General features: G+C 37.3%; 1 protein-coding gene across 3 annotated transcripts; it reads right to left on the bottom strand.

The window, feature by feature from the left end:
* LOC107781818 (beta-galactosidase 9) lies at window positions 1-24,587 on the bottom strand. Of its 3 annotated transcripts, XM_016602609.2 has the most exons (19): window positions 24,291-24,587; window positions 20,206-20,301; window positions 19,919-20,031; window positions 19,482-19,548; window positions 18,702-18,794; window positions 18,223-18,366; window positions 17,657-17,745; window positions 16,357-16,462; window positions 15,587-15,674; window positions 15,124-15,245; window positions 13,766-13,963; window positions 8,847-9,079; window positions 7,724-7,839; window positions 6,809-6,906; window positions 6,328-6,438; window positions 5,606-5,716; window positions 2,909-3,117; window positions 2,403-2,748; window positions 1-530 (listed from the first exon to the last, which is right to left on the bottom strand). In XM_016602609.2, the coding sequence occupies exons 1-19, from the start codon at window positions 24,483-24,485 to the stop codon at window positions 390-392; spliced, it is 2,676 nt and encodes an 891-aa protein (XP_016458095.1). In that variant the 5' UTR covers window positions 24,486-24,587; the 3' UTR covers window positions 1-389. The 3 variants fall into 3 exon arrangements, with proteins under 3 accessions (XP_016458095.1, XP_075085378.1, XP_075085377.1); XM_075229277.1 differs by lacking the exon at window positions 19,482-19,548 and having other exon boundaries at window positions 18,702-18,854; window positions 19,894-20,031; window positions 24,291-24,524; XM_075229276.1 differs by lacking the exon at window positions 19,482-19,548 and having other exon boundaries at window positions 24,291-24,524.
* Between the last annotated feature and the right edge of the window lie 1,860 nt (window positions 24,588-26,447).

The following is a 26,447-nucleotide window of genomic DNA, read 5'->3' as shown; positions in this document are numbered from 1 at the left end:
TAAGAATAAGGTCCAAAATTCAATTGAAACTTTGATGACTTCTCTGCAGCACAATACTAAAGCTATTTGGATGGTTATTTTGAGTCATAACTTGGATGGTTAGACATTTCATTTCATATACATCAACCTAAACAGCCTTTCAATCCTCAGAAGATAGGGGTAAGGTCTGCGTACACACTACCCTCCCCAGACTCCACGATGTGGGATAATACTGGTTATGTTGTTGTTGTATACGTCAACCGAACATTTACAGATAATCGTCCATACGTGCATTCTGCGAGTGCCTGTAACTGTGCAATTTAAGAATTGCTGAAGGAGCTGAGGCTAGGCAACAGATGGTTTTAAGGGGAGGATTTCATTCTAAGCTTTATGATATCGCCGAATCCTTCTCACAAGGAAGCTGAAGTGCTGAGTTCTGGTGGTGGCGAGCATTTTGCCTGAACAGCCAAATTCTTCACAACGTGTCGACATGGATCTCCAAATACAGCATTGGAAATGCCAATGGTGCAACTATTTTTTCCCTTACAAGCCTGTAAAAAGATGAAATTTTGATTAAGACACACTAGTATTTGACAGATGAAATGAATACCTTCTGCACCAAACTCAAAACAGTCATCATACATCCTTTGATCGCATAGTTTGGATTTGAAACATACTAATACATACAAGAACTGATAATTTATTGACAGTACAAGTACAAATATATAAGCAGCAAAAACTCTTAAGTACATAAGCACATGTACAATTTACAAAGCGCAAATGTTAAACCTATAACTGCATATTTATATGTGTACTAGAATTGCACATCAACACTGACATAATTCCCAATGTCTTAGTTTACTTTGTTATTGTCAGAATATGTCCTAGGAATAGAATAAAGTTCCCAATTGGACACCAAAAGAAAACCAAATGTGCCTATTTTTTCTTTAATTTGAGGACAATAGTTTCTAAAGATACAAACAGAGTATTTAGGCACTATCTACATACCTAAAGTTCACTTTTTCGGCTCACCAAAAAAGTTAATAGAAAGGAACTAACCTAAGCATAGTTCTCTAATAGCAAGGATTTACAGTTTATATTCCAAAATCAGTAGAAGAAGAATAACACTCTGCCGAACTCCAAATAGCCACAGGGCTTGTCTACGAAAAACAAAAAAAAGCATAGGATGATAGATCTAACGAAAAGGTAGGACGGCTTGCAAAGGAAGGTTTCGACTCATCTGAGGAGAAAGAGAATAAGGCGCAGGAATGTATAATTTCATGAATTGTCTAAAGACCTCTAGATTATACCAACGGATCGTAGAATTGATTGTTTGGACCTTCCAACTCATAAATGTAGATCTTAGACCCAAGAATAATTACTGATCGTCGAGAGTCACTTTGAAAGTCTTACCTAAACTCTTCCGACTGAATATGATAAAGCCTATAAAACATAGAGCTACTATCATTTCTTCATTATAAATTGAGATCTTCTTCGAACTTGATGCACAAATAGATAGAATAGCAGCAAATAGCATCTTTCTAGCCTGCATATTCGTGGAACTCAATCTCATTTAGAAAGCATGATCTCTATCTTTCAGAATCGGATGCTTGAATATTTTTAGAGTTATGCTTTGTCATTCTCTTTAAAGTCAAATCGAATTCAAATAAATTTAAAAAATCTAAGGAATGTTCAAAATAGGAATGACTCTGAATCCTCAATTTTACAGTTGTATCTATTCTAATAAGTTAAGAGCACAGTTAGTTCAATTTGATAGAATGTGAGTCTCCAAATCCCGATGTCATAGGTTCACAGTTATTTACTTGGGCGAGCAGTCAAAAATTCAGTTATATTAGCTTGCACTAGATGATCTTTCAAGTTGGTCAAACCCTCTAGTTTATAGCCACTTCTTTTTGGTACCAATTTTTGCTTCGCTCATAACTTTTCTACTTACAGAAGTGTTTTGGTGGTATGTTTAGGACATTATTTGACTTATCAACATAAATGTAAAAGATCTTCCTTGGTGGGGTTGGGTCTCCTGATTTTCAGAATATTTGTTTTTTTTTGGTCTCATATGTAAAAGATCTTCCTTGTTGGTGTTGGGTCTCCTGATTTTCAGAATATTTGTTTTGTCATTATTCAGCATTGGTGTCCCTCTCCATCCACTTAGAATATAGCTATCACTAACAAAAAAAATCACCACGTGATGATCAAAGCCCTTTGAAGAGACTCCTATGCTCTTTGCAGCTTTTAATTGTAAGGGTTGACCGACTTGTCCAACTAACTATAATACAATCATGAAATTATTTAATATCTGCAAAGAATGCAGTTTATCTACTCATTTGCAGTCAACAAATTGAAAAGAAGACGGGTGAACGTGAAAATCATAATTTATAAAATGAAAAAGAAACAAATCCACATACCTGAGACACAACAGACAAGGAATTTGCAGCATGGCATTTGCCTTGAGAGAACTTTTGACAGCTGCCTTTCGGATTTCCATAGCTTGCAAATTCAATAGAGGAGATTGTATGCCCTTTGTCACATTGCAAGTGCATTTCTGGTGTTTTATCCATCAGAGACAATTTTCCATCGAACTCTGAGTGAGACCACATATGTAGAGGTGGATAATGCTTTTCTGATACTTGAGCACATATGGTTTCAGTAGCACGAGTAGAAATGGAAATCTCAAATGGAGTCTTATCTGTTTCTTCAAAGATAACTAGTACATTATTAGAAGTCTTTAGCCATGATCTAGGTATGTGATACCTGGTTCCCCCCCAAAAAAAAAAAACTTTATAAGCAACAGAATGTACCAGCTCAGATCCATTTCACAGAATCTACACGACTTGATGCCGAGTGTGGCCTCGTAAAATCATGAGAGCCAAAAATCCTACAATGTAAATTAGCAAGTAAAAGAGGTCCATACCAGGCCTGAGTAAGCTCTCCACAGTTTGTCCTACATTTATCAGAGTTGTAAGCACCACGATAATCACAAGTTTTCCCACATCCATTTTTTGGTGCAACCAAAGTCCAATATCTTCCTATATGGTTACCATTAACCCATGCCTGACCTTTTCCCAAGCTACTGAAATCAAGGGCAACTGGATCTGTCCCACCTGGTGCATCAAACTTCGTCTGCTCAACCAATGAAACAAACCACTTAATATCACTCTTACACCGCTGAAGACAATCAAATATAAAAGTAAACATAGAGAAGCACCTGTTCCAAGAAATTTTGGGATAGCATACAAAAGAAAATGAAAGGGTCGTAGAGAATTCCTTATGTACGAGCTATTAGGGACCTATTCTCGAGAAGGGATGAGGGGGTTGATTTTCTTGTTACCTAATATCATCTTGATCTGCGATCCGTTAGGTGTTGTCCTGATTTTCTTACCATATTTGGTTTTCCTATTTCTTCTTGAGAGGACAACATATTTACCATAATTGGGTCTTCCTTCTTGTAGAAGGAAATTAGAAATCTCTCATATTTGGCTAGTCCCTTTTCTTGTAGGAAAAGGTTTGGACTTCTATAAATTGAGAATCTTTCCTTCTCATTCAGCAACATCCACAATGTAGCCATATGGGGTTTGAGAGTCTTGTTTAGGGGGAGAACTTTACGGGACAAGTGTAGTGTGTCACTTGTGTTTGCCTCCTCATGAGATTGTTCTCTCGATATTTTGTACTCTCTTTAATATAGTTGATTGCTCATCTCCGCCGCGGACGTAGGTCAATTGACCGAACCACGTTAAATGTTTGTGTCTCTTTTGGTATATTTCTCGTTTGTTATCTGATTTATCGTCGTTCAAGGTTTGCTTACTAGCTTCCGCATGACACTTGTCATAACAAGTGGTATCAGAGCGAGGTTCAAGGCAGGTTCATCTTGGCGGGTTTAATTCTAGCCGCAACTTATTTGACGATAATCATGATTTTTGTCTGAGAAATTTGACTGGAGTGCTCTTGTTGAGACAAACTTTGTAGTAGAGATTTGGAGATGCGACCTGTTGAAGGTTATGTGAACTAGGTGGATCAAGGTTATTTTGTCAGAAAATTCAGGCCAAGGGGGAGAATTGTTAGGTGTTGTCCTGATTTTCTTAACATAGTTGATTCTCCTATTTCTTGAAGGAAAGGGCAACATATTTACCATAATTGGGTTTTCCTTCTTGTAGAAGGAAACTATATATCTCACATATTTGGCTAATCCCTTTTCTTGTAGGAAAAAGTTTGGACTTCTATAAATTAAGGATCCTTCCTTCTCATTCAGTAGCATCCACAATGTAGCCATATGGTGTTTGAGAGTCTTGTTTAGGGAGAGAACTTTACGGGACAAGTGTAGTGTGTCACTTGTGTTTGCCTCTTCGTGAGGTTGTTTTCTCAATATTTTGTACTTTCTTTTATTATAGTGGATTGCTCATCTCCGCCCGTGGACGTAGGTCAATTGGCCGAACCACGTTAAATGTTTGTGTCTCTTTTGGTATATTTCTCTTTTGTTGTCTGATTTATCGTCGTTCAAGGTTTGCTTTACTAGCTTCCGCATGACACCTGATTTTTCGATCCTAACGCGATCTACAACTAAGAAATAGGATCATCAAACTATTAAGTAGCAATCTATAGATGGAAAAGAAGTCAAAAGCGAAATTTTATTTGCTCCGCTCTTCATCATAGAGGAAGTAAAGGATCCATATATGCGAAACCAATTAGTTGGGATTAAAGCTTAGTAGTTTAGACACATCTCAATTTATCCAAAAGTAGTCGTAGTTGATGGTGTGATGTTTATTAAAAGTCCTCTTCTTCTGGTTAGAGACTCGTGTTTGTGTAAAGATTGGGAGATTTTGATAATCTTTTAACTTTAAAGAACTCCTAATTTGCCTTAAAGAACTCCTAATTTGCCTTAAAGACATCTTATCACATATTGTAATGAAATGGACCTGAATAGAACAGAATGGATTCAAAGAATTACTTATAACTGACTCCAATTAATTTGAAATTGAGGCATAATCAATTGATTTTGATAATCTTTAACTTTAAAGAACTCCTAATTTGCCTTAAAGACACCTTATCACATATTGTAATGAAATGGACCTGAATTGAACAGAATGGATTCAAAGAATTACTTATAGCTGACTCCAATTAATTTGAAATTGAGGCATAGTCAATTGATTGATTAAACTGAGAATGAAAGGTCCTTTATTGATTGAACAATTTTCCATTTTGTACTCCCAGATTTCCGTAACAAAAATTGAAGGGAAGTCTTGGAGAATAAAAAGTTAATCATAAGATTCTTAATATAGAATGTAATGAAAGACTTAAAATATGATCACAGCAATTGACTAAACAATACTGAACATCTCTTCTAGAGCAAGTCTTTCTAGTAGTATTGAATGTAGTGCTTCTTTCACCCACGAATAAATGATAGCTTAAGGAAGACAATAAAGGACGTAAGTACATTCAACAATTAAGGCATCAATGTCATAGATATGTAACTTGAGTGACTGAACAATGTTCATAAGACATCTACACAAAACAATTCAGATATTAATTTTAAGAAACGATATTGCCAATAATTAGCAAGTTTTCCTCTATGCTAGTGACAACTGAATCTGGTATTTGAGCTTTGTCAACTTACCCTGTACCAGGAAAATACTGATGGAATTGCATCATTCGGCAACTCAGTCCATCCTGCACTGTCAGTACTATTGACATCATATACTTTCAGGAACTCACCTTTGAGCCCCACCTGTTGAACAAATAACTAAAATTCAGGCTTCCTATATTTCATTTGTATAATGAAATGGCATTTTTCAAGTTTAACCATCTCCAACTTCACATGATGATCAATTTTTCTTTTCGCATGTGGAAGAAATGGAACTCTTTTGCAAGTTGATTCTGTGTGCATAGCCTGAATTATATCAAGTTTTGCAGTTTCACAAGCAGAGAGCAGATGGATGGAGAAGCCTTGGGTCTTTTAACCTTTTAGTTCATTATATTGTCAGTAGATATAGCCTGATATTGACTGAGAAAAGATGCATATTAAAAGGCTTATGGGCAAAATCTACCAGGAACGTTTTCTACATCTTATCCACAATTCTATCATCGATTTGTTCAGCACCATGAACACTCTTCAAATACCACTAATGAGTGAAAAGTAAACCCACTTGTCCTTCCAGCCTAGGAGTAGTTTCTCATACTTTGGTTCTTCTAATTGGTCTATTATTTCAAGTTACTTGCATATGCCCATAATAAGAACAAGGGCCATCAGCCTCTACAACACCTCCCACAAAATGAGAAGTTTAATCTTATATCACGTGCGACCATCAAGATTCATTTAAGGTGAAGAAAGTGAGGTACCTGGTAGGTCCATAAGGATGTTGTGAGATTAATATCCCCGTTTCTGCATCCTGTAAGCTTCAACTGACCTTTAAAACCTGCCCCATCCTTCTCTAAGAAGGCACCATAATTCTGAAATTGTGGCAGAAAAGTTTTTTTCAGCTTTGAGGTCAGTAGGATGAAGCTTGAGAGGCTTTTATGGGTCACTTTAAAATTTTGGTAAACTGTAAAGCAAAGTTAGTGTGTAACATGCATCGTCACCAGTGATCCAAGGAAGGAAAGAAATAAGAAAGAGAAATGGAGGTTAGGGTTTCAAAATATGGAGGTTGGACAATGGGAGATTTTATCTCTTTTTTCCCCCTTCTGATGAGAGTATGAGATGATAGAGCTTCAGGATTCACCCAAAACTATTATCACCTTTTCCAAGTTTAAGATAATACTTCAGATTTAACATGGTCAAAAAATTTTCATTAGGGTAATTCAACTTCTAAACTAGCTTTACCTGCAATCCCACCGTCTCAGACAATAGCAGTATGTCATTGTATCCCTGAACCAGCTTAACTGGTTGAACCACCTTGATCCATTTTCCTTTCACACTACCTTCACTTGCAACAGACACAACACAGGGTAAACAGGTAAGGAATTGGAGATATAAGGAGAATACGGGAAAGAAAAAGACTTCAATAGCATGACCAGACACAGGGACCCTCTCAAAGCTAGCTTGGCTGATGTTTTAACCCCATGCACTATAAGTACAAGATTAGAGCATCATGACCTGAAGTCATAGTATTGCTTCACCTGACATTCCTAGCATACCCACAGCCATCCTATCCACCTCACTGCTCTAAACGCAAGATGTGGGAAGAAACCAGTATTAATTTCCTTTGTTTGTGGTGTGAAACAGTGTCAGAAACAGGGATTTTTGTTTCAGTTCTAGTCTGGTTTTGTGGTTTATGATCTTCATTTAGCTATAGCATACAGGTTGCTTAGCTTTAGGCTTGTTATCACTTTGCTGCTTTCTTGATCCCTGAAATTCACTCTTATTAATTTCTCCCTTTCTACATAAGATACCTCCATTTTTTATCTCTCTATGACCAATTTCAAGAACCTTCAAAATAAACTGAGGCAATAACAGAATTTCTACTCGCTATTAACTGATCACCCTATGACATATGATCTATTTAATATGTCTCCATCTGGTAATGAGTATTTGACAGACATTCAATGACAATGCATCACACCGCCCCTATGCTCAGAGATGAAAATCACATTCAAGCGAACCAAGAAAAGTTCAATGGTTGAAGTACACTTTGACAATGCCAGCTGAACTGACTGCTAACGGAGGATTGAGTGCTACTTTAACACAGAGAATAGAGATGCATAGTAAAGATAGCACAAAGTAAACCTAACCAAATACCTGCAAGCTGGCCATTAACAAATATGCGAACAAAGTCACGCATGCTATCAATATCAATCGTTGGACTAACATCATTTTCCTCCCAAAATGAGATGTCATCATCGGAAATATATATCCTGCATTCACCAGAGATTGCAGAGTAAATCATCACAATTTCAGTTTGCAACCAATGACAAATGTTATGACTAGATTTTGAAACCAAATCTTGCACAGTGTTTCTGATGTTTGTGTTTGGTGCCTATTCACTTGTTAAAGGAATAGAAAACACGATATGAAGAGAACCGGGAGACAACAGAACTTTAAGAGAGTGACATTATTACATGTGGAATCATTAATATAGTCGCCTACCAAGCAACTCATCTAAAAAGCCAAAGGTACCAAAAGGTTTGTAGATTTGTAGATTCTCGTCCAAAGAGGCTTGACATTGTTAATGCCAAACTATTAACAAGCAGACTCCGAACCAAATGCAAGGATAACAAAACATGGAAGCTCAAAGATATTATGCTCTGTCCATCCTCAACCTCAAAGGAGTTCATTTTCCCTAATTCGATATTTTAGTATTCCCTTCAGTCCTCAAATTTGAAATCCTCAGACCAAAGGTTAAGTATCACATTTCTCCAGTGATTCAAACCCAAAGTAAAGGGTAAAAAGGGAAAAGAGCACACAAACACACACAGTCACACACAAACAGTGGCACTATAGGGAAAGAGAACAGTCTGATTAAACCAGAAGTCTCCTGCCTGTAGTTTTTGAAGTTAGTCTTACGTCTAATGTTAAGTTAGCAACCAGCAGATACCAGAGTGATCATGTAAAATGCTTGGCTTCTATGGGTATTTTCTCGTGTTCGAAGTTGGTTTCAATTCCAGTACAGATGTCATCCTGAGAATGTGGTATAAGCGGTGAGGTTTTAAAGCTTTATCCTGAGAATTGGACAAATCCCATTATCAAGCGGCTCCAAATTAAGTGACAGTGAATGGGGATCAAGTCATTAACTTGCCCTTATATTCATTATTAGATTACAGAAAGCTCTGTATCCAATTAAATACTGTCACATGAAAAGACATCATAAAGATAGTAATATCTGTTCAGTCTGATCCTAACCTCATTTATATGTTTGAAATACCTGGTCAGATACCACAGGTAATCAGACTGGTCTTTTGTCACAAGCAGATGCTCCAGAATCCCTTTAGAAGTGAAATTCTTGTCGCCCCACACACCAAGTGGCTCCTTCAATGTCATCCAAGATTGTGAAATACTTCCGAGTTTGCTTTTAATCCTTAATTGCGGAAACAAGGAATTATTCCCAACTGAAACAGAATCAAGGCCCACTGTTTTGATTGAAGTTTGTGCCCCCACCTGTTTAAAGAATGCAAGAGAAAAGAAATTAAATACATGATTAAAAGTACTACATCGTTTTAGAGCGTTCTGGTGATGAGGTCACTATTTTGTACTTGAAAGAGAGTGGATACTTGTTACTATGTGATGACGAGGTTACTAAAGCAAGAGTTTAGCTTTAGTAACCAGGATAAATTTCTCTATCAAATAACTAGTGGTAGTAGGTGAGCACTGTAGCTAATTCACAACACATCGCAAGGTCATATACCGACAGATCATAATTTCTGATGAACTATTTGCCAAAAGGTTGGTAAACATTTACTTCTCAACCATTATTTCAGAAGCTATAAGACACTACTTAGCCTATAATGGAAAATCAACAATCTTTGTTATCGACCATCATCCACACAGAAAAGGAATGCTCGCAGCCTCAGTTTATGCAAGCCACACATATGAAAGCATTACAACAAGAAGCCAGTACTATCCCACATCGTGGGGTCTGGGGAGGGTAGTGTGTACGCAGGCCTTACCCCTACCTTGTGAAGATAGAGAGGTTGTTTCCAATAGACCATCGGCTCAGGAAAACATAAGGATCACATTAATTAAAAGATAGACAAAGAAGGACAGCACCAAAAAGCCATGTAAAAGCAGCATAAAAACAACACGATAATAAGATGATCAAAATGAGAGAAAACGACGGGTAGTCAAAGAAACCTACTACCAACAGAATGCGAGAGTGCGTACTAATACAACCATTATGAACAATCTAGACCACCTACCCTACTACCCTAATCCTCGACTTCCACACCTTACTATCAAGGGTCATGTCCTCGGTCAGTTGAAATTGCGCTATGTCTTGCCTAATCACCTCTCCCCACTTCTTCTTCGGCCTACATCTACCCCTCCGTAGGCCCTCCAAGGTCAACCTCTCACGCCTCCTCAACGGGGCATCTGTGCTCCTCCTCACATGTCCAAACCACCTAAACCTCGTTTCCCGTATCTTGTCCTCAATAGGGGCCACACCCACCTTATCGCGAATAACCTCATTCCTAATCCTATCTAACCTGGTGTGCCCACACATCCATCTCACCATCCTCATCTCTGCTACCTTCATCTTCTGGACATGGGCGATCTTGATAGGCCAACACTCATCCCCATACAACATAGTCGATCTGATCACCACTCTGTAGAACTTAAGTTTTGGTGACACCTCCTTGTCACACAAAACACCAGAAGTGAGTCTCCATTTCATCCATCCCGCCCCAAAACGATGTGTGACATCTTTATCAATCTCCCCATCCCCTGAATAATAGACCCAAGGTATTTAAAACTTCCTCTCTTAGGGATGACTTGCGAGTCCAGCCTCACCTAAACCTGTTTAACGGGTCGGGTTGACCCGTTTCCGGACCGGCCCAGACCGGTAGTAACCCGGACCGATGGTAGGGCTGGGTTAGGGGGTTGGTCCGTATAAAAAAATTTACCGGTTAACCGGACCGGTTCAACGACTATTTCTGAAATTTTTTATTTTTTTAATTTTTTGTAAAAAAATTCATTTGACTGTTGGCAACGGTGAGCTTCAAATTTGACCGTTGCCCAACGGAATTATTGCAAGAATGGCCTTTTTTTGGGCAATGTTTTTTAAAAATAACACTTTTAGTAATTACTAATTTTACCCTTTGAAAAACTATAAATACACCCCCTCTCTTCTTCATTTCTTTAACTCATCTCTCATTTCTCAAACTCAAATTCTCAAATCTCAAATTGTCATTCTCTCATTCTTCATCTAAATTGTAATCAACTATTTGGCTCTCATTTTTTTTGGAATTTAATTTATTGTATTATTTGAAGTTTGAACTTTGAACTTTGAACAATTGACGTTTCTTCGTGGTAACATTGGAGTTGCGAAAATCATCAAGTGTTCAATTTATTGCGGAATTCGGTGCACTCCCTCCAACTCTTTCTCTTATTTACTATTTTATTTGCATATTTAATTTTTGTTAGTAGTTAAATTTTCACAATATGTTTAATGCTGCAAAAAGAGTTTGTAATAAGGTTGCTAATCGTGGTAATCGGAGAAATAGAAAAAGAGGTACTACTTCAACATCTAGTAGTAATTTAAATGACTCTACACATTGTTTCTGAAACATCACCTGATAATAATATAGATTATGAACAATTACAAGAAGATTTCGGTATAGAAGATAATGAATTAGAAATTGAAGATGAGACACCACTTACACCTAGTAGTGTTGGAGTTGGTAGCATTGGTGGTGATAGTGGCGCTAGTAGTAAACCACATGTGACCCCGACTACTAATCGGAGGAAACGAAGTAAAGTTGGGAAATATTTTGGCCTAAGTTACTCGGACTCGGCAATGACATGGGTAAGGGTGTGGGATCTGTGTCGGATCCGGTCAGACGAGATCGGGTGTGTTGGCCAAAATTTTAAGAAAAATTTTGAGAATTGATTTCCCTAAGTAAAGGCAAGTGGTACAAATCTCTTTATATTTTTAATTGTATTATCACATGAAAAGTGGCGTACTGAACTTTTTTGTCAAAAAAGTGGAGTACATAGTGAACTTTCTTGTCAAAAAAGTGGGGTAGTGAACTTTCTTGTCTAAAAAGTGGGGTACAAAGTGAACTTTCTTGACAACAAAATACATCCTTCCTATCTTTTCTCTACCTACTTTCCCTCCAAAAGACCAAGAAAATGGACAAAGAAGTCATTCTCTCTCTCTCTCTCTCTCTCTCTGATCTCGACTTTCTGTGACCAAAGCCAAAAAAATTCAAATTTTTTTCTTCATCCAATTTATAGCTATATTTTTAGATTTTTAATTTATTTTTTGCCGAATCCCCGCACCTGTACCCGTTCATAGATCTGTATCCTCGAATCCTAAAATTTAGATCATGAAGGATCCGACCTTTGGATCCCGTGTCAGATACCCGTACACGAGTCCGAGTAACTTAGATTTTGACGAAATAGAGAATTCTGATAGAGTTAGATGCAAACTTTGTAAAGATGATTTTAAACATAAGACTGGAGGAAGTTTAGGGGGGACTAGAACACTTAGTAGACATATGAAATTACTCATCCTATAGAATGGGGCTCTGATTTAGATGAAAATCAAGGAACTCTAAACCCTAGTACTGGAGGACTTATGAAATATGATAAAATGAAGGATCGAGAGGAGTTAGCAAAAATGATTGTTTTGGGTTGTCTACCTTTTTCTTTTGCTTCTTCATCATATCTGACTATGTATATTCAAAGGATTTATAATCCCTTATTTAAAGGCAATGCAAAACCTTTGAAGTTCTAGATTTATATTTAATAATTAAACTTTGAATTTACTCTTTTTCGTTAATTTAGTTGTTGTTAAGTATAAACTTTAATTTGCAAGTTTGAAATAAAAAAAGAACTTGCAAATTATAAGTGCAATTTTTTCCATCTTCATTGTATTATATTATCTTAAATTCTTAATGAAATATTCAAATATAAGAATTTTAAAGTTTTTGCATCCTTTATTCAAACACTTTTTTTATAAGATTGTTTTTTGTTTTATATATTTACTTTTGTTATACAAAAAAAAAAAAAATTACATAAACCTTGCCCAACCCCTTAGGCCCGGAACCGTTCCGATTTAATTTTTGACAGGATGGGGCCTGACCTGTTAAGCCCGATTTGTAAAATCCGGAACCCGGCCCGGAATGGTGACCGGTCAGTCACTATCTTTCTCGATCCGGACCTGCCTGGCCCACCCGTTTGTCACCTTTAGCCTCGCCTCCCCTTCCCCTTCCACTCCCTGAGTCGCACCATTGAACTTACACTCCAAATATTCTGTCTTGGTCCTGCTCAGCTTGAAACCTTTAGACTCTAAGGTCTGCCTCCACACCTCTAACCTCGCGTTCACACCGCCTCGCATCTCGTCAATCAATACCTAAGTTACTCGGACTCGGGTACGGATCCAAAGGTCGGATCCTTCATGATCTAAATTTTAGGATTCGAGGATACGGATCTAGGTACGAGTACGGGTGCGGGGATTCGGCAAAAAATAAATTAAAAATCTAAAACTATAGCTATAAATTGGATGAAGAAAAAATTTTAAATTTTTTTGGCTTTGGTCACAGAAAGTCGAGATGAAGCAGAGAGAGAGAATGGCTTTGTCCATTTTCTTGGTCTTTTGGAGGGAAAGTAGGTAGAGAAAAGATAGGAAGGATGTATTTTGTTGTCAAAAAAGTTCACTTTGTACCCCACTTTTTAGACAAGAAAGTTCACTACCCCACTTTTTTGACAAGAAAATTCACTCTGTACCCCACTTTTTTGACAAGAAAGTTCAGTACGCCACTTTTCATGGGATAGTACAATAAAAAATATAAAGAGATTTGTACCACTTGCCTTTACTTGGGGAAATCAATTCTCAAAATTTTCCTTAAAATTTTGGTCAACACACCCGATCTCGTCTGACCGGATCCGACACAGATCCCACACCCTTACCCATGTCAGTGTCGTGTCGACACGGGTACGGTGCCCAAATTGCCGAGTCCGAGTAACTTAGATCAATACAATATCACACATATGAAAGCATTATCAATACAATATAACAAGCTGGGAAATAAAAGAAAATACTGAAACAAGTAGACATGCAAGCACTGACAGCAATTTTTTGAAGTTCAAACTAAATAATCTTTCATCTGTGGGAACATCACAAACCTTAGCTGTGTTAAAAGCAGTGTTTCTGCAATCTGGCAGAATACTCACTGACCATGGAGGTAAAGTATACTCCTGACCATAAAATTTCACAGCTGCTGATTCATGTTCATCAATATTTGCAATAAATGCTGCGCACAAGCTCTCATTCAAGGACAGATATTGGCCATCATTGTGCGGTGTTCCATGATAGACATGTGCCTGAAGTAACATGAAAAGCATCAAATACCAAGGTATGGAAAGGGTAAAGCAGAGAAGGGATCAGAATAATGATGATTCACAAAATAAATTTTAAGGTGAGAAGAAGAGAGTAACTTTATCCTAAAGGCAAAAGATACAAAATTTAATCCGTAATTCACTAACTTTTCCCAATTGAAGGTGTTATTTGAACAAAAGCTAAACAATTCTGTAAATTAGATTGTGTTAGATTTTGGTAGAACATTACTCAATGGTAATTAATTTACTGATCTGAAAGAGAAACTTATTTCCTCCTCCATATTAAGAAATCAAATCAAAAAGATTTATCCATTGACCAAATTAATTTCCTGGTTAGAATGAGAGATTTCCCTCCTATGTTTCTGCTATTTATGGTGTTGTAAATAGCCTGTGATAATAAGAAACAGTACAGAGAATTTTCTCATTGCTCTTATCTGCTTTTCTTCAGAAGGACGATAAAAATAGGTGGTATTTTTTTTAATCAGGTAATCTGTAAATGTAGGTGATATATTGTTCGTTCTGTTAGCAAAAATGACTGCAACCTCCTCAAAAAGCAACAATAACAATAACTGCTCAGAGGCGGATACTAATATTGAGGGGTCACCGGACCCCGTAAACTTCGGCATAAATCTTGTATATATATATAGATAGTATATATGTGTATATATATATAGATAGATAGATAGATAGTATGTACTCCTTCAAGATGATTATATAAATATCTTGGCACCCTGAACACTAAAAGCCTTTAGGGGGCACTAGTTGAGCAGTTTGCTCCAATTTCTTTACCCAGCCTGTTAACCACAAAATCATCAAATAGCGGTGCCCTTGTCACGTTAAAATCCTGTGTCCGCCTCTGACTGTGCTCCATCAAAGACATTATTAAGTGAATCATCATAATAATAACTGATGGAATTTCTGAATTATGAGATATCTCAAGGCATTTTGTAGCTGTCCCAGAACAAAGTAAAAACATGGTGCGCCTTCGAAAATTAACAAAATGTAATTGACACCTCTGTAAAGGTAGTCTGGCTAAAACATATTCATCACAATATATTCAACAAATGACATTTTATTTTACATTTAACAACACGTGGGTGGACTTACAGCAATACCCACTGGGATTACTCAAACCCATAACTGACCTCTTGTTTTGGTCCCAGTTTAATATACTGAGGTGAATCAGCAGCAACAAGAGCAGGTTCGCAAAGCTTTATAGCAGCATGCAGATCCTTCATATGGCCCCATTTAGGTTGACGCAGTAGTCCTATACGGGATGGTGACCGTGAGAAAACAAGAAAGAGAAGAGATATTGATTATTTGATGATTATAATACACCTATTTATAGATGTAATGTGGGACAATATCTTATTTAAAAATTGGCACTTCTAACCTTAAGGATGATCCTACCACTGACACTTTAACGTTCCATCAGTTAACATTTTAACAGAGACACTTTACATAAGACAAATATCAATGTAGTTATTAAGGCCTACTTAATGATTACTTAGAATAGAAAAAAAGATAAGCATCAATGTACACCTAGCTATCAATTATTTCCTTCGTAAGAATGTTCCTAAAGTAACAATACATAATACTCAAAGTTACCATATTCATCAAGTGGAGCATCATAATCATAGCTAGTGATTTGAGTTGGGCCTCCTGCAGTCCGGCCAAAGTTTGTCCCACCAAAATACTGGAATTACAAGATGAAACAGCCAGTCAGTGAGTAACTGATTGTTGCCTGGAAAGGAAAAGGGAAGTGCAGAAATCTAAGCTACCAGTATTTTTGCGTCAAATTACTGTAGTAGCAGTTAAGGAATTTCTTACAAAAAACAGATTTTCTTGCAAAAACGGTAGGAAACTTGAAAGGAAATGGTTCCTTCTTATTTAAACTATCATCAGGCTTGAAAGGAAACGGCTACTTCTTATTTAATATATCATTTTCCTCTCAAACAAACGCATGCAAGAAAAATGATCTCTCGTTTATTTTCTAGCAATTTCCTCAAGAAATACACTTTCTAGTGACTTTCTTGACATTCAAACAAACTTGAAGATTTTGCCCAGTACTAGTGAGTAACTTCAAGCCTCTCCAGTTACACATAAATTGGTAATCAACATTTAGCCAGATAAGTAAAGGGTCTGTTCCTAAACTCTTCAACAAACAAATACTGGATATTGAACAACTTATAGTAATCAAGAAAGACATACACAGGCGGAACAGGGGAATCTGCTATCGGTTAACAAGACAATTTCCAAAAACAATGCAAGTTAGTAAGGTCAGCTGGAATAGGAGAGAAGCATGTTTAAGGCACATACATGCCTTATCTGTATCAGACTGGAAAGTAAACTTAGAGCATCATTGGTATCTAAATTACCATATAATAGTTCTGCAAGCTGCCCCCACGCTGAAAGAAACGAGCAATTGCAAATGCAATGTCCTCGGTAGGCCTGCGCGGGAGTCTTTCCCCCCAATTTGCAAACCTGCAGGAAAGAAAAGAATAAGATTGTCTTTTTTTCCCTTTTTCATGTTATTGACTCCTCAACTTAATTCAAAGTGTAACTAAGTGATTCCGCTTTCTTTTTTGAAATTGTATACATCAGAGAGAGACATAGAAACATCATAAAGAGCATTATATTAAGGGATATGAGCTCAACTATACCAGGCTTCCTGGATCAGATTTCTTGAGTTAGATTTCAGTAGAACTATAGAGAAATATGTTCAATGTAAAGATCTTTAGCTCACAGATGAATTTATAATACCAATTTAACTAACAATCCACTGATCTAAACCTGACAAAAAAAAATGTCCAAGATCTAACAGCATATCCTAAGCAAGCAAAGCACTCCACCACCATCCTTTAGCATCCTAATTTAAGACTTAAACTCGTTATCCTCCACCTTGTACGATTATCTATCTTTCATGAGAGTAACAGATTGATTGAGCAGCTGACTTTGGGAACCTTATCTTTCTTGGACAATCTGACACTCCCAAACTAGCCACGTTTCTGCTGATCAAAGGCGTCCATCATTTCCCTTTTGAAATTATGATGAATCTTATACGCAGAGGGACAATTACTAAAGGGGAGTAGAAGGTTTCCCTCGTAATCGTAGAACTTTAACAAATCCAGTACTTATACTTCATACATTACTGCATTTATGATTATATACTTGTTCATTTCATTCTTTGAAGTTCTACAATACCTTTCTAATCACTTCCCAAACATTTATGTCTTGACTCTTGATAATATTCTCCTTCCATTAAAAAGTGATTTCACATATTTAAGCCAAATTCTGGGCTTATAAAATTATATATGAGGGAGATAAAATGAACTTTCACTTATGAGAAGGAACACTTATATGGCCAAACTGCTTCTCACGTAGATTTGCCATTATTCTAAGCTTTCCCAATGGAGGAGACATGAAAGAATAGAAAGTCAAGTACTAAAGGTCAGAATCTGCAGAGACAACTTTCTCAAAGTAGTTGCTTCTAGCAAGCAAGCAAATGTAGATCTTTAGTTCGTGATCCATCCAGAAGTCAAGTCACCTTTAAGAGATCGTATGATCATATTCAATCACTAACAAGAATCTAAGGATTCCTGGAACCATGCACATACTGGTTCAGAATTCAATGAAACAACAAAGAAAGACCTAACAAACAAGAAGCGCTTATCATACCATCCATCCCAATTCTCAGTCCAAATTTTCGGTTTCTTCTCAGAATTTGGCGTGAACCCATCACAATAGTATGCATTGCAAGTATCTATCTGTCAAAAAGAAAAATTCAATAATATAACAAGATAAAGAAAAGAGTACCCCAGACCTTTAAAGGAGGACTAACAATAGCACAAGAGAAATAAATAAAACAGAGAGAACTCTGCATCTGAATTATAAATTTAATCGAAAAAAGTTTGAGAAACTAGGGCTTGGTCATTTTAGATCAGTTTAGCTCACTTCATGTGTTCGGTTAACTTGGAAATTCAAATACTTTATTCGTTCTGTATGATAAAGAGTTAAATTTGTTTATATTCCAAAATGAGGTCAAATCAATTTGTTCAAAGAAGCTCAAGAAACATGATCGCATATTCGCACATAATTCTATGCACCGGTATTGTGAAACTGTGCCAATGAATTAAATTGCATTTAAATAAATTATCAAGTAAATCTATTTTTATCAAAATAATCAAACACTAACTAGACCAGTTGGTCGTAATCAGAGAAGATCAGGAAATCAAGTGCATTACGATGTATTCTGGAGCATCAGCTTGCTTGCACATGACCCATGGAACACCAGCGCCAAGACCAACAGCCATTTCAGCGGCCCATTTCATATATTTCTTCCCGTTTGGACCAAATGAGCTTTCAATATTTCCATATTCATTTTCAATCTGACCAAAAATAACATCAGACAAAGACATAACGCCAGTTTAACTATACAAACATACATGCAGAAGCATGAACAGAACATATGCAGAGAAAGGGGGAAGAAGGGGCTAGAGAAAAGTGCCAAATGGATCAGTGGCTTCATCTAGAAACAGGACATCCAATAATCATTTCAAGAGGAAACTCCTCACTCTCAGTTGTAAGGGGCATTATTCATGTCAATAATTTCAAGCAGTCTTTTTAGAAATTTTCCTATTTGTCTTACTAATAAAGTACAGATGTCAGCATTACAGTAATAATCATATTCTAGTTGGTGATTTAGAGTAAGAAATTTCAGAACCTGCAACAAAATGATCGGACCACCTTGCCATGAAAAGAGTGACTCTGCCATCATAAGATCAACTATCTTTTTTACAAAGCGCTCCATCTCCTCCTGGAAAAGTGTATCAATTTTTCAAATTACAATCCTCTGGCAGCCAATTATTGCTTTAAACTATCATAATGCAATTTGAGCAAAGAAGTGTTGGAAAGCAAAACTTAATGTTAGCTTACTCAATCAGTCAATCAACTATGCCTCAATCCCACATGAAAATTAGCTAATACAGATAATATTTTACTACATACAAAGAATGCATCCCAAAAAAATGCATGGAGTAAGCCCTTTTTTAATTAGTGATCCAGATAATAACAAAGAATGCACTTTGCCCGACAGAGAAACATGTTGATAAAAGCAGCCCAGCTATTTGCTTCTAGGTAATATCTTGAGGGGTAAGGAAGAGAAGGACAGAACTAATTGACTTCTCTCAACTTCTATAGTAACTTAGTTCGCTTGAGATACAAGAGACACCTAATTATAGGTGATAAAAATATTGTAGAAAATAAAATGCATGTAATTAAGAGAATACTAAAGATCCGAGTCAATAGAATTTCTCATTCTCACAGGGTATTTATTAGATCAGGTGTACTTATTCGATCTAATAGATTGATTTAGCAGGATCAAAACTAATACCAATCCGAGACACTTCGCTAATAAAAAGTGACCAATTAACCAACCAACAAAACCTTTTGTTAAGTATAAGATCTTGCTATTTTATCAAAAGAGATAAGTGCTCTATAATACCTTGAATGGTGCATTATCCGTTCGAAATTCTATTCCAGGTATATCACGAAGCCACACAGGGAAGCCCCTGCAATACGGGCAGTAAATCACCTAGTGAGATCAACAGAGAAGCACTCATTGGTGACACGGATGTGTTAATGCCCTTCTACTAAATTCTGTTATTGACTACTCTACTTTGTGTCTTTTCTTTAAGGGATCTTAATATTTCTCGGTGCTACCTTGTCACCTGTTGAATTACTACAAATTCTCATTTCTACATAGCACCCTTCCCTGTTGCTGATCATCTTGTGAGGTCAAAACTAGTGCATTTATCGAAAAATTGTTAACTTTTTGCTCTGAAATAATAGACTAGATTGTGAAGCATGAACAAACACATTTTACATGAACTAATGATAAAGTCAAAACTGAGCACAGCAATCATGAAAACAGAACATTACCCGAAGTTCCACTCCGCGCAAGCATAAGGACCTATTCGGAGAAAAAGATATAGTCCATGAGATCCAACTAGCTTTGCAAACTTGACAATATCATATCTTCCTTCAAAGTTATACTGAAAAGAGAAGCATCGAAAGAGAGAAGCAGTTCAGAAATATCAAAAACTAAAACTAATCAAGGTCAAAGAAATTATATAGCAGAAAATACAAAAGATTCAATTTCAGTACAACTGTATAAGACCGAAAATGCAACAAACACCAAAATGCAGGGTTTTCCAGGAAATGAATACCTGTCCTCTCACTGGCTCATGACCGTTCCAAAATGTATAAGTCTCAATCACATCTGCACCACCTTCTTTGCTCCTAGCTATCAATTGAGGCCACATCTGGCATATATGACATGTAAAAGGCTTATATAAGCTCCAAAGATATTGTAACATGAGGATATAGTGCTTTGAAGTTCGTACACTATATTCTTCAAAGGAATATAAGCAAAACCAAATAGATAAATTTCGCTAACATACTTCTCTGTTGATTGTTTTATTTCGGACTTTTATGAAATATTAAACTTAGATTTCTATTAGGTTCTCTAAAACTTCAGGAAATTACTTTTCCAAGAATGCAGCAACTCTAACAAGAGCATATCTTTCGTTTGATCTCTGTCAAGATATTAGAATGATTTTTAGCGGAGGCAAAAACATTTGGTGATCTCTTTTCATTTGTCCAAACTTTGGTGGACAGAGTTACCCGGTTCTTGTGCTGGTACACTTTTGCATTAGATGAGGTGCGTGCGAGCTGGCTCGGACAGCACGGTTATCAAAAAAAGATATTAGAATGATTATCTCCTCACTAAGGGACCTGAAGTTCAGATGTTATCTCACTGATTGAAGCAAATTAAATTTCCCAGAAATCAGCAAATTGTTTTAAGAAAAATGTTCTCTTTACCTTTTTACCTACTTAATTCCCAATGAATCCAAAAAATAATCCACATAGCAGCTACTTTTTACTTAATCTTTTTTGTTCTTTTCAACTCCATGGAAATATAACTCATCACTCCAATACAACATACTCCACATTTCTTTATATTCTTTCTTTATAATCGTGGGGTCCAGGCAAACTTGCTTGCACCTAGACTAATTCTACAGGCCGCTACCTCTCACCGGTACAGCACTCCACATTTCTTTATATGGAAAGTATTTACTTTTTGACTTTCCATTTTAGCTCTTAACATTCTTAATATAGTTATGAAATAGTATATTACGGCGGCCAAGACTGCAACTTTTAGTCGTTGTAGGAGGAACTCGAGGGCCGAGGTGGGGATAAGAGGTTGTTAAGGTTAGCCAAGGCGCAAGAAAGGAAGGCTCGTGACTTGGACCAAGTGAAGTGCATCAAGGACGAAAAAGGTAGAGTTCTGTTGGATGAAGGGCTTATCCGTCGGAGATGGCATACCTACTTCCATAGTCTCTTGAACGAGGAGGGGGACAGGAGCATTATACTTGGTGATTTGGAACTTTCTGGGAGTCGTTGTGATTTTGGGTATTGTAGGAGGATTAGAGTTGATGAAGTGGAGGGGGTTATGCGTAAGATGAGCAGGAGCAAAGCGACCGGGCCGGATGAAATCCCGATGGAGTTTTGGAAGAGTGCGGGCAACGCAGGCTTGGAGTGGCTCACTAGGTTATTTAATGTTGTTTTTAGAACGAAGAAGATGCCTGAACAGGGGAGGTGGAGCATGATGGTTCTTGTATACAAGAACAAGGGTGATATCCAAAATTACAATAACTATCGGGGTATCAAGCTGCTTAGCCATACTATGAAAGTCTGGAAGAGAGTGGTAGAGCTAAGGGTGAGGAGGAATGTGTCTATTTTCGAAAACTAGTTCAGGCTCATGCCAGGGGCGTTCGACTACAGAAGCTATCCACCTTGTTAGGAGATTGATGGAGCAGTATACGGAGAGGAAGAAGGACTTGCATATGGTGTTCATCGACTTAGAAAAGGCGTACGATAAAGTTCCGAGGAAGGTTTTGTGGAGATGTTTGGAGGCTAGAGGTGTACATGTTGCCTACGTTAGGGTGATTAAGGACATGTATGATGGAGCAAAGACCCGAGTGAGGACGGTGGGTGGGGACTCGAACCATTTTCTGGTTATGATGGGTTTGCATCAAAGGTCGGCACTCAGCCCTTTTTTGTTTGCTCTGGTGATGGACGTACTGACGCGCCACATCCGAGGGGAGATGCCGTGGTGCATGCTATTTGCAGATGATATTGTATTGATGACGAGACGCGAGGCGGTGTGAACGCGCAGTTAGAGGTATGGAGGCAGACCATGGAGTCTAAAGGTTTCAAGTTGAGCAGGACCAAAACAGAATACTTAGAGTGTAAATTCAGTGGTGAAACTCAAGGGGGGAAAGGGAAGTGAGGCTGGACTCGTAGGTCATCCCTAGGAGAGGAAGTTTTAAGTACCTTGGGTCTATTATTCAGGGGGATGGGGAGATTGATGAAGATGTCACACATCGTATTGGGGCGGAATGGATGAAATGGAGACTCGCTTCTGGTGTTTTGTGTGACAAGAAGGTGCCACAGAAACTTAAAGGTAAGTTCTACAGAGTGGTGGTCAGACCGACGATGTTGTATAGGGCTGAGTGTTGGCCAGTCAAGATCGCTCATGTCCAGAAGATGAAGGTAGCAGAGATGAGGATGTTGGGATAGATGTGCGGGCACACCAAGTTAGATCGGATTAGAAATGAGGTTATTCGCGACAAGGTGGGTGTGTCCCCTATTGAGGACAAGATGCGGAAAGCGCGGCTTAGGTGATTTGGTCATGTGAGGAGGAGGAGCACAGTCGCCCCGGTGAGAAGGTGTGAGAGGTTGACATTGGTGGGCCTACGGAGAGGTACAGGTAGGCCAAAGAAGAGGTGGGGAGAGGTGATTAGGCAAGACATGGCACAGCTTCAGCTGACCGAGGACAAGACCCTTGATAGGAAGGTATGAAGGTCGAGGATTAGGGTAGTAGAGTAGTTTAGAGTGTTCATAACAGTGGTATTGGCACCAGTGTTGTAAATAGCGCTCGCTACGTCGCTAATAGCGAGAAGCGATGCGAAGCGAGGCTCAAAACCCTTTTTTTGGTCTGTTGCGATGCGTTTCTAAAAAAGCGCCGACGAGGCAAAGTAGCGCCAGCGAGGCGACAGAGGTATCGCTTTTTAAAAAAAAAAAGAGACTTAAATAAAAGTTAGGGTTTTCTCGACTCCCAGGTACCTCTTTCTTCTTCTTTCTTCTTTCTTCTTTCTTTCTTCTTTTCTTCTTCTTTCTTTTCTCTTTCTTTTTCCGGTAGTAAGCTTCTGTTTTTCCGGCGTTTTTTCCGGCAGTAAGCTTCTCTTCTTTCTTTTTCCGGCAGTAAGCCTCTGTTTTTCCGGCATCTTTTCCGGCAGTTAGCCTCTCTTCTTTCTTCTTTCTTTTCTTTTTCTTTTTCAGGTACTAAGTCTTCTTTGTTCTTTTTCTTCTTTCCGGCAACAACTGATTTCCAGCGGAAAAATTCTTTCTTTTCTTTCACCTTTGTTTTCGCTTCTGCTCTTCTTTCTTCTTCTATTTCTCTCTTTTGATTTTTTTTTTTCAGTTTAGTAAACAATTACTTGCATATTAACTTCTCTCTATAATTACAATTACAATTAACTGTTATTTTCTCTCTTTAATTACAATTAATTTCTCTCTATAAACAGTATATTAAAATATTTGATTTCTATCTATTGAGTTTTTAAATTTATATATTTATTAATATGTTGTTGTTATTGAGTTTTTAGTTATTTATATATGCAAATTTAATATTTTATTTTTTTATATTAATTGACGCTTCATATCAAAAAGGCGAGTTATACGCTTCTCGCTTCTCGCTTCTCGCCTCATTGAAGCGGTCCCTCATAGCTTTTTGTCGCCTCATGCTAATTGGCGCGCAGTCTCATTTTCTGTTGGTAGTAGATTTTTATGATTAACCATTATTTTCTTTCATTGTTGATCACCTTGCTATTTTGTTATTTTTATTCTACTTTTATATGGCATTTTAGTGTTTTCCCTTGTTGTCTATATTTTATTAATGTGGTATTGGAAACAGTCTCAATACTCACAAGTCAGAGTCAGGGGTAAGGTCTGCGTACACACTATACTCCCCAGACGCTACGGTGTAGGATAATACTGGGTATGTTGTTGTTGTAGTTATGAGATAGTATGTTGAAGTATGTTACATATATTTAGCTTATGTGTCAAACGTTTGGTTTTTTTCTTTTTTCTTACACTGTGGGTCAAGTCAAACAATACAAGAGAGCAGCAAATTCAGAGGAAAAAAATAATAACAAAAACCAAATAAATTTAGGGGAAAATTAAAGACCTGAGGAGTGGCGCGAGGGTAGTGAATGCCAGCGGAGATAAGAATACGGCGTTTGCCGGCGATGATGAGAGCACGGTGATCGTAGGTAACATTGAACGGCTTGAAATACTCTACGCCGGCGACGATCACGAGGTGTAGAGTTAACGCCGTTAATATCCATAGGAGACTGAGAGCTGCTTTTCTTCTGATCACCATTTTCTGTTTTGATACTAATATTTTGTCTCAAATGAGAATGGATAAGAGTAAAGCAAAGTTTCTTTTAATGAATTGGGTTACACACAAGCCAAGATTTCAATTTTTAATGAATTTTTAAAATACAAATGTACTGTTTGAGTAATAATTAGTGGATTCGGCCAATCGCCCATGGGCCCTGTTCTAGTGTCCCATTATTTATTTTGAGACTCACGAAAAATCTTACTTTATAAAGTAAAGTATTCCTACCAAAAATAATTAGAGAAACTTATGACCCATTTGGCCATAGATTTTGTCAAAATAAACTTGGGTTTTATTTGGCAAACACATATATGGCCATAGATTTTATCTATATTTTGGCCAAATCTCAAATTTTGGGCCAAAATATCACTATTATATTTTTTAAAATTGCCCCAAACTTTTGTATTTTATAAAAGAGTCCACCATTTATTATTTTGTCACGATGTTGCTTCGTCTTCTCGGTCATCTGATAGTGTATCATGTAGTTCATTATAAAAATGATGATTTTGAATCAAATTTATTTATGTTCAGGACTATGATTTGCGATAATATAATAAATGTTATTGATAATGGTACTGTTGGGTATTTGTGATAGTTTTTAGAACTTGTGGGTATAAGTCATGTTTCATATTTTTTCAAACCAAACTTCACCCAAAACAGATGTCCAAATACATTTTCATCTTCAAAACAAATTTCACCCAAAACAGATTTTTCAGAATAAATTTTGGGAATCTATGGCCAAACGCTAGCTTAAAATGAGTGAAAATAGGAACGGATTACTATGATTTTTGTTGTTGGGCTCCCACGCACTCAGAGAAAGTTCGATACAGTTTTGGTGATTATGGATAGATTGACTAAGTCAACTCATTTCATTCGAGTGGTGACTACTTACTCTTCAGAGCAGCTGACTCAGGTTTACATTCGCGAGATTGTCAAGCTTCATGGCGTGCCGGTATCTATCATCTCTGGCGGGGGTACGCAGTTTACATCGCGGTTCTGGAGAGCCGTATAGCATGAGTTAGGTATTCGGGTGGAGTTGAGTACAACATTTCACCCTCAGACGAACGGACAGTCCGAGCGTACTATTTAGATATTGGAGGATATGCTTCGTGCGTGTGTGATGGATTTTGGGGGTTCTTGGGATCAGTTCTTGCCGCTTGGGATCAGTTCTTGATAGTTGTGGATCACGCACAAACTTATTCTAATTTATAACTCCAACAACAATAACAACCGGTGTATTACCATAAATGGGGTCTGGAGAGTGTAAGATATACGCAGTTTTACCCATATAGGAGTACAGAGAGATTGTTTCCGGTACATTCTCGGCTAAATAAATGATAAAAATAAGCAATGCCAACAATAGTAACAATAACAAGATATTAAGAAGACTGGAGCCAAGCTGGCAAGTTGATTACAGCTTCTTGATTTTCCTTAACTTTTTCCTTCAAAAGCACCTATTTTTTCTTATTTAGATAACATTTTTTGTTCTATTTCTCCAAATTGTATTTCAAGATTATCCAGTTTATGAAAGTTTTAACATCACTAATAATTTAATTAATCTTCCTGCATGGACAATTCCTACCAGTCAATCTGACAAGGTAAATACTTGTTGAACTGAATCTTTACATTAAATTAAATAATTTAATCTTAGCAGTTAAGAATTTATGAAAGAATATATATTACTAATTAATAATTTGTCTCTAATTTCGAGACAAATTTCACCTCCTCCTCTAGTTTCCTGTAATGACCCAACCGGTCGTTTTGAGTTTATTAGTCTTGACCTTATATTTATTGCCTTCTTTGTGTTATACTGTGGTTACGTGACTTGCCAGGAGGTTTGGTTTTTAGTTTCGAAGTGAAATGGAACGCATAGTCCCTAAACTAGAAGTTTAAGTCGTATGAGTCGACCGTAGTTTGACTTGCGTGGAGACGACTCCGGAATAG

This window comes from Nicotiana tabacum, chromosome 14, assembly GCF_000715075.1.
Source record: "Nicotiana tabacum cultivar K326 chromosome 14, ASM71507v2, whole genome shotgun sequence".
In the NCBI taxonomy this organism is placed as follows: Eukaryota; Viridiplantae; Streptophyta; class Magnoliopsida; order Solanales; family Solanaceae; genus Nicotiana; species Nicotiana tabacum.
The sequence above is the reverse complement of the archived record's forward strand: the minus strand, read 5'-3'. Positions and strand labels throughout refer to the sequence as shown.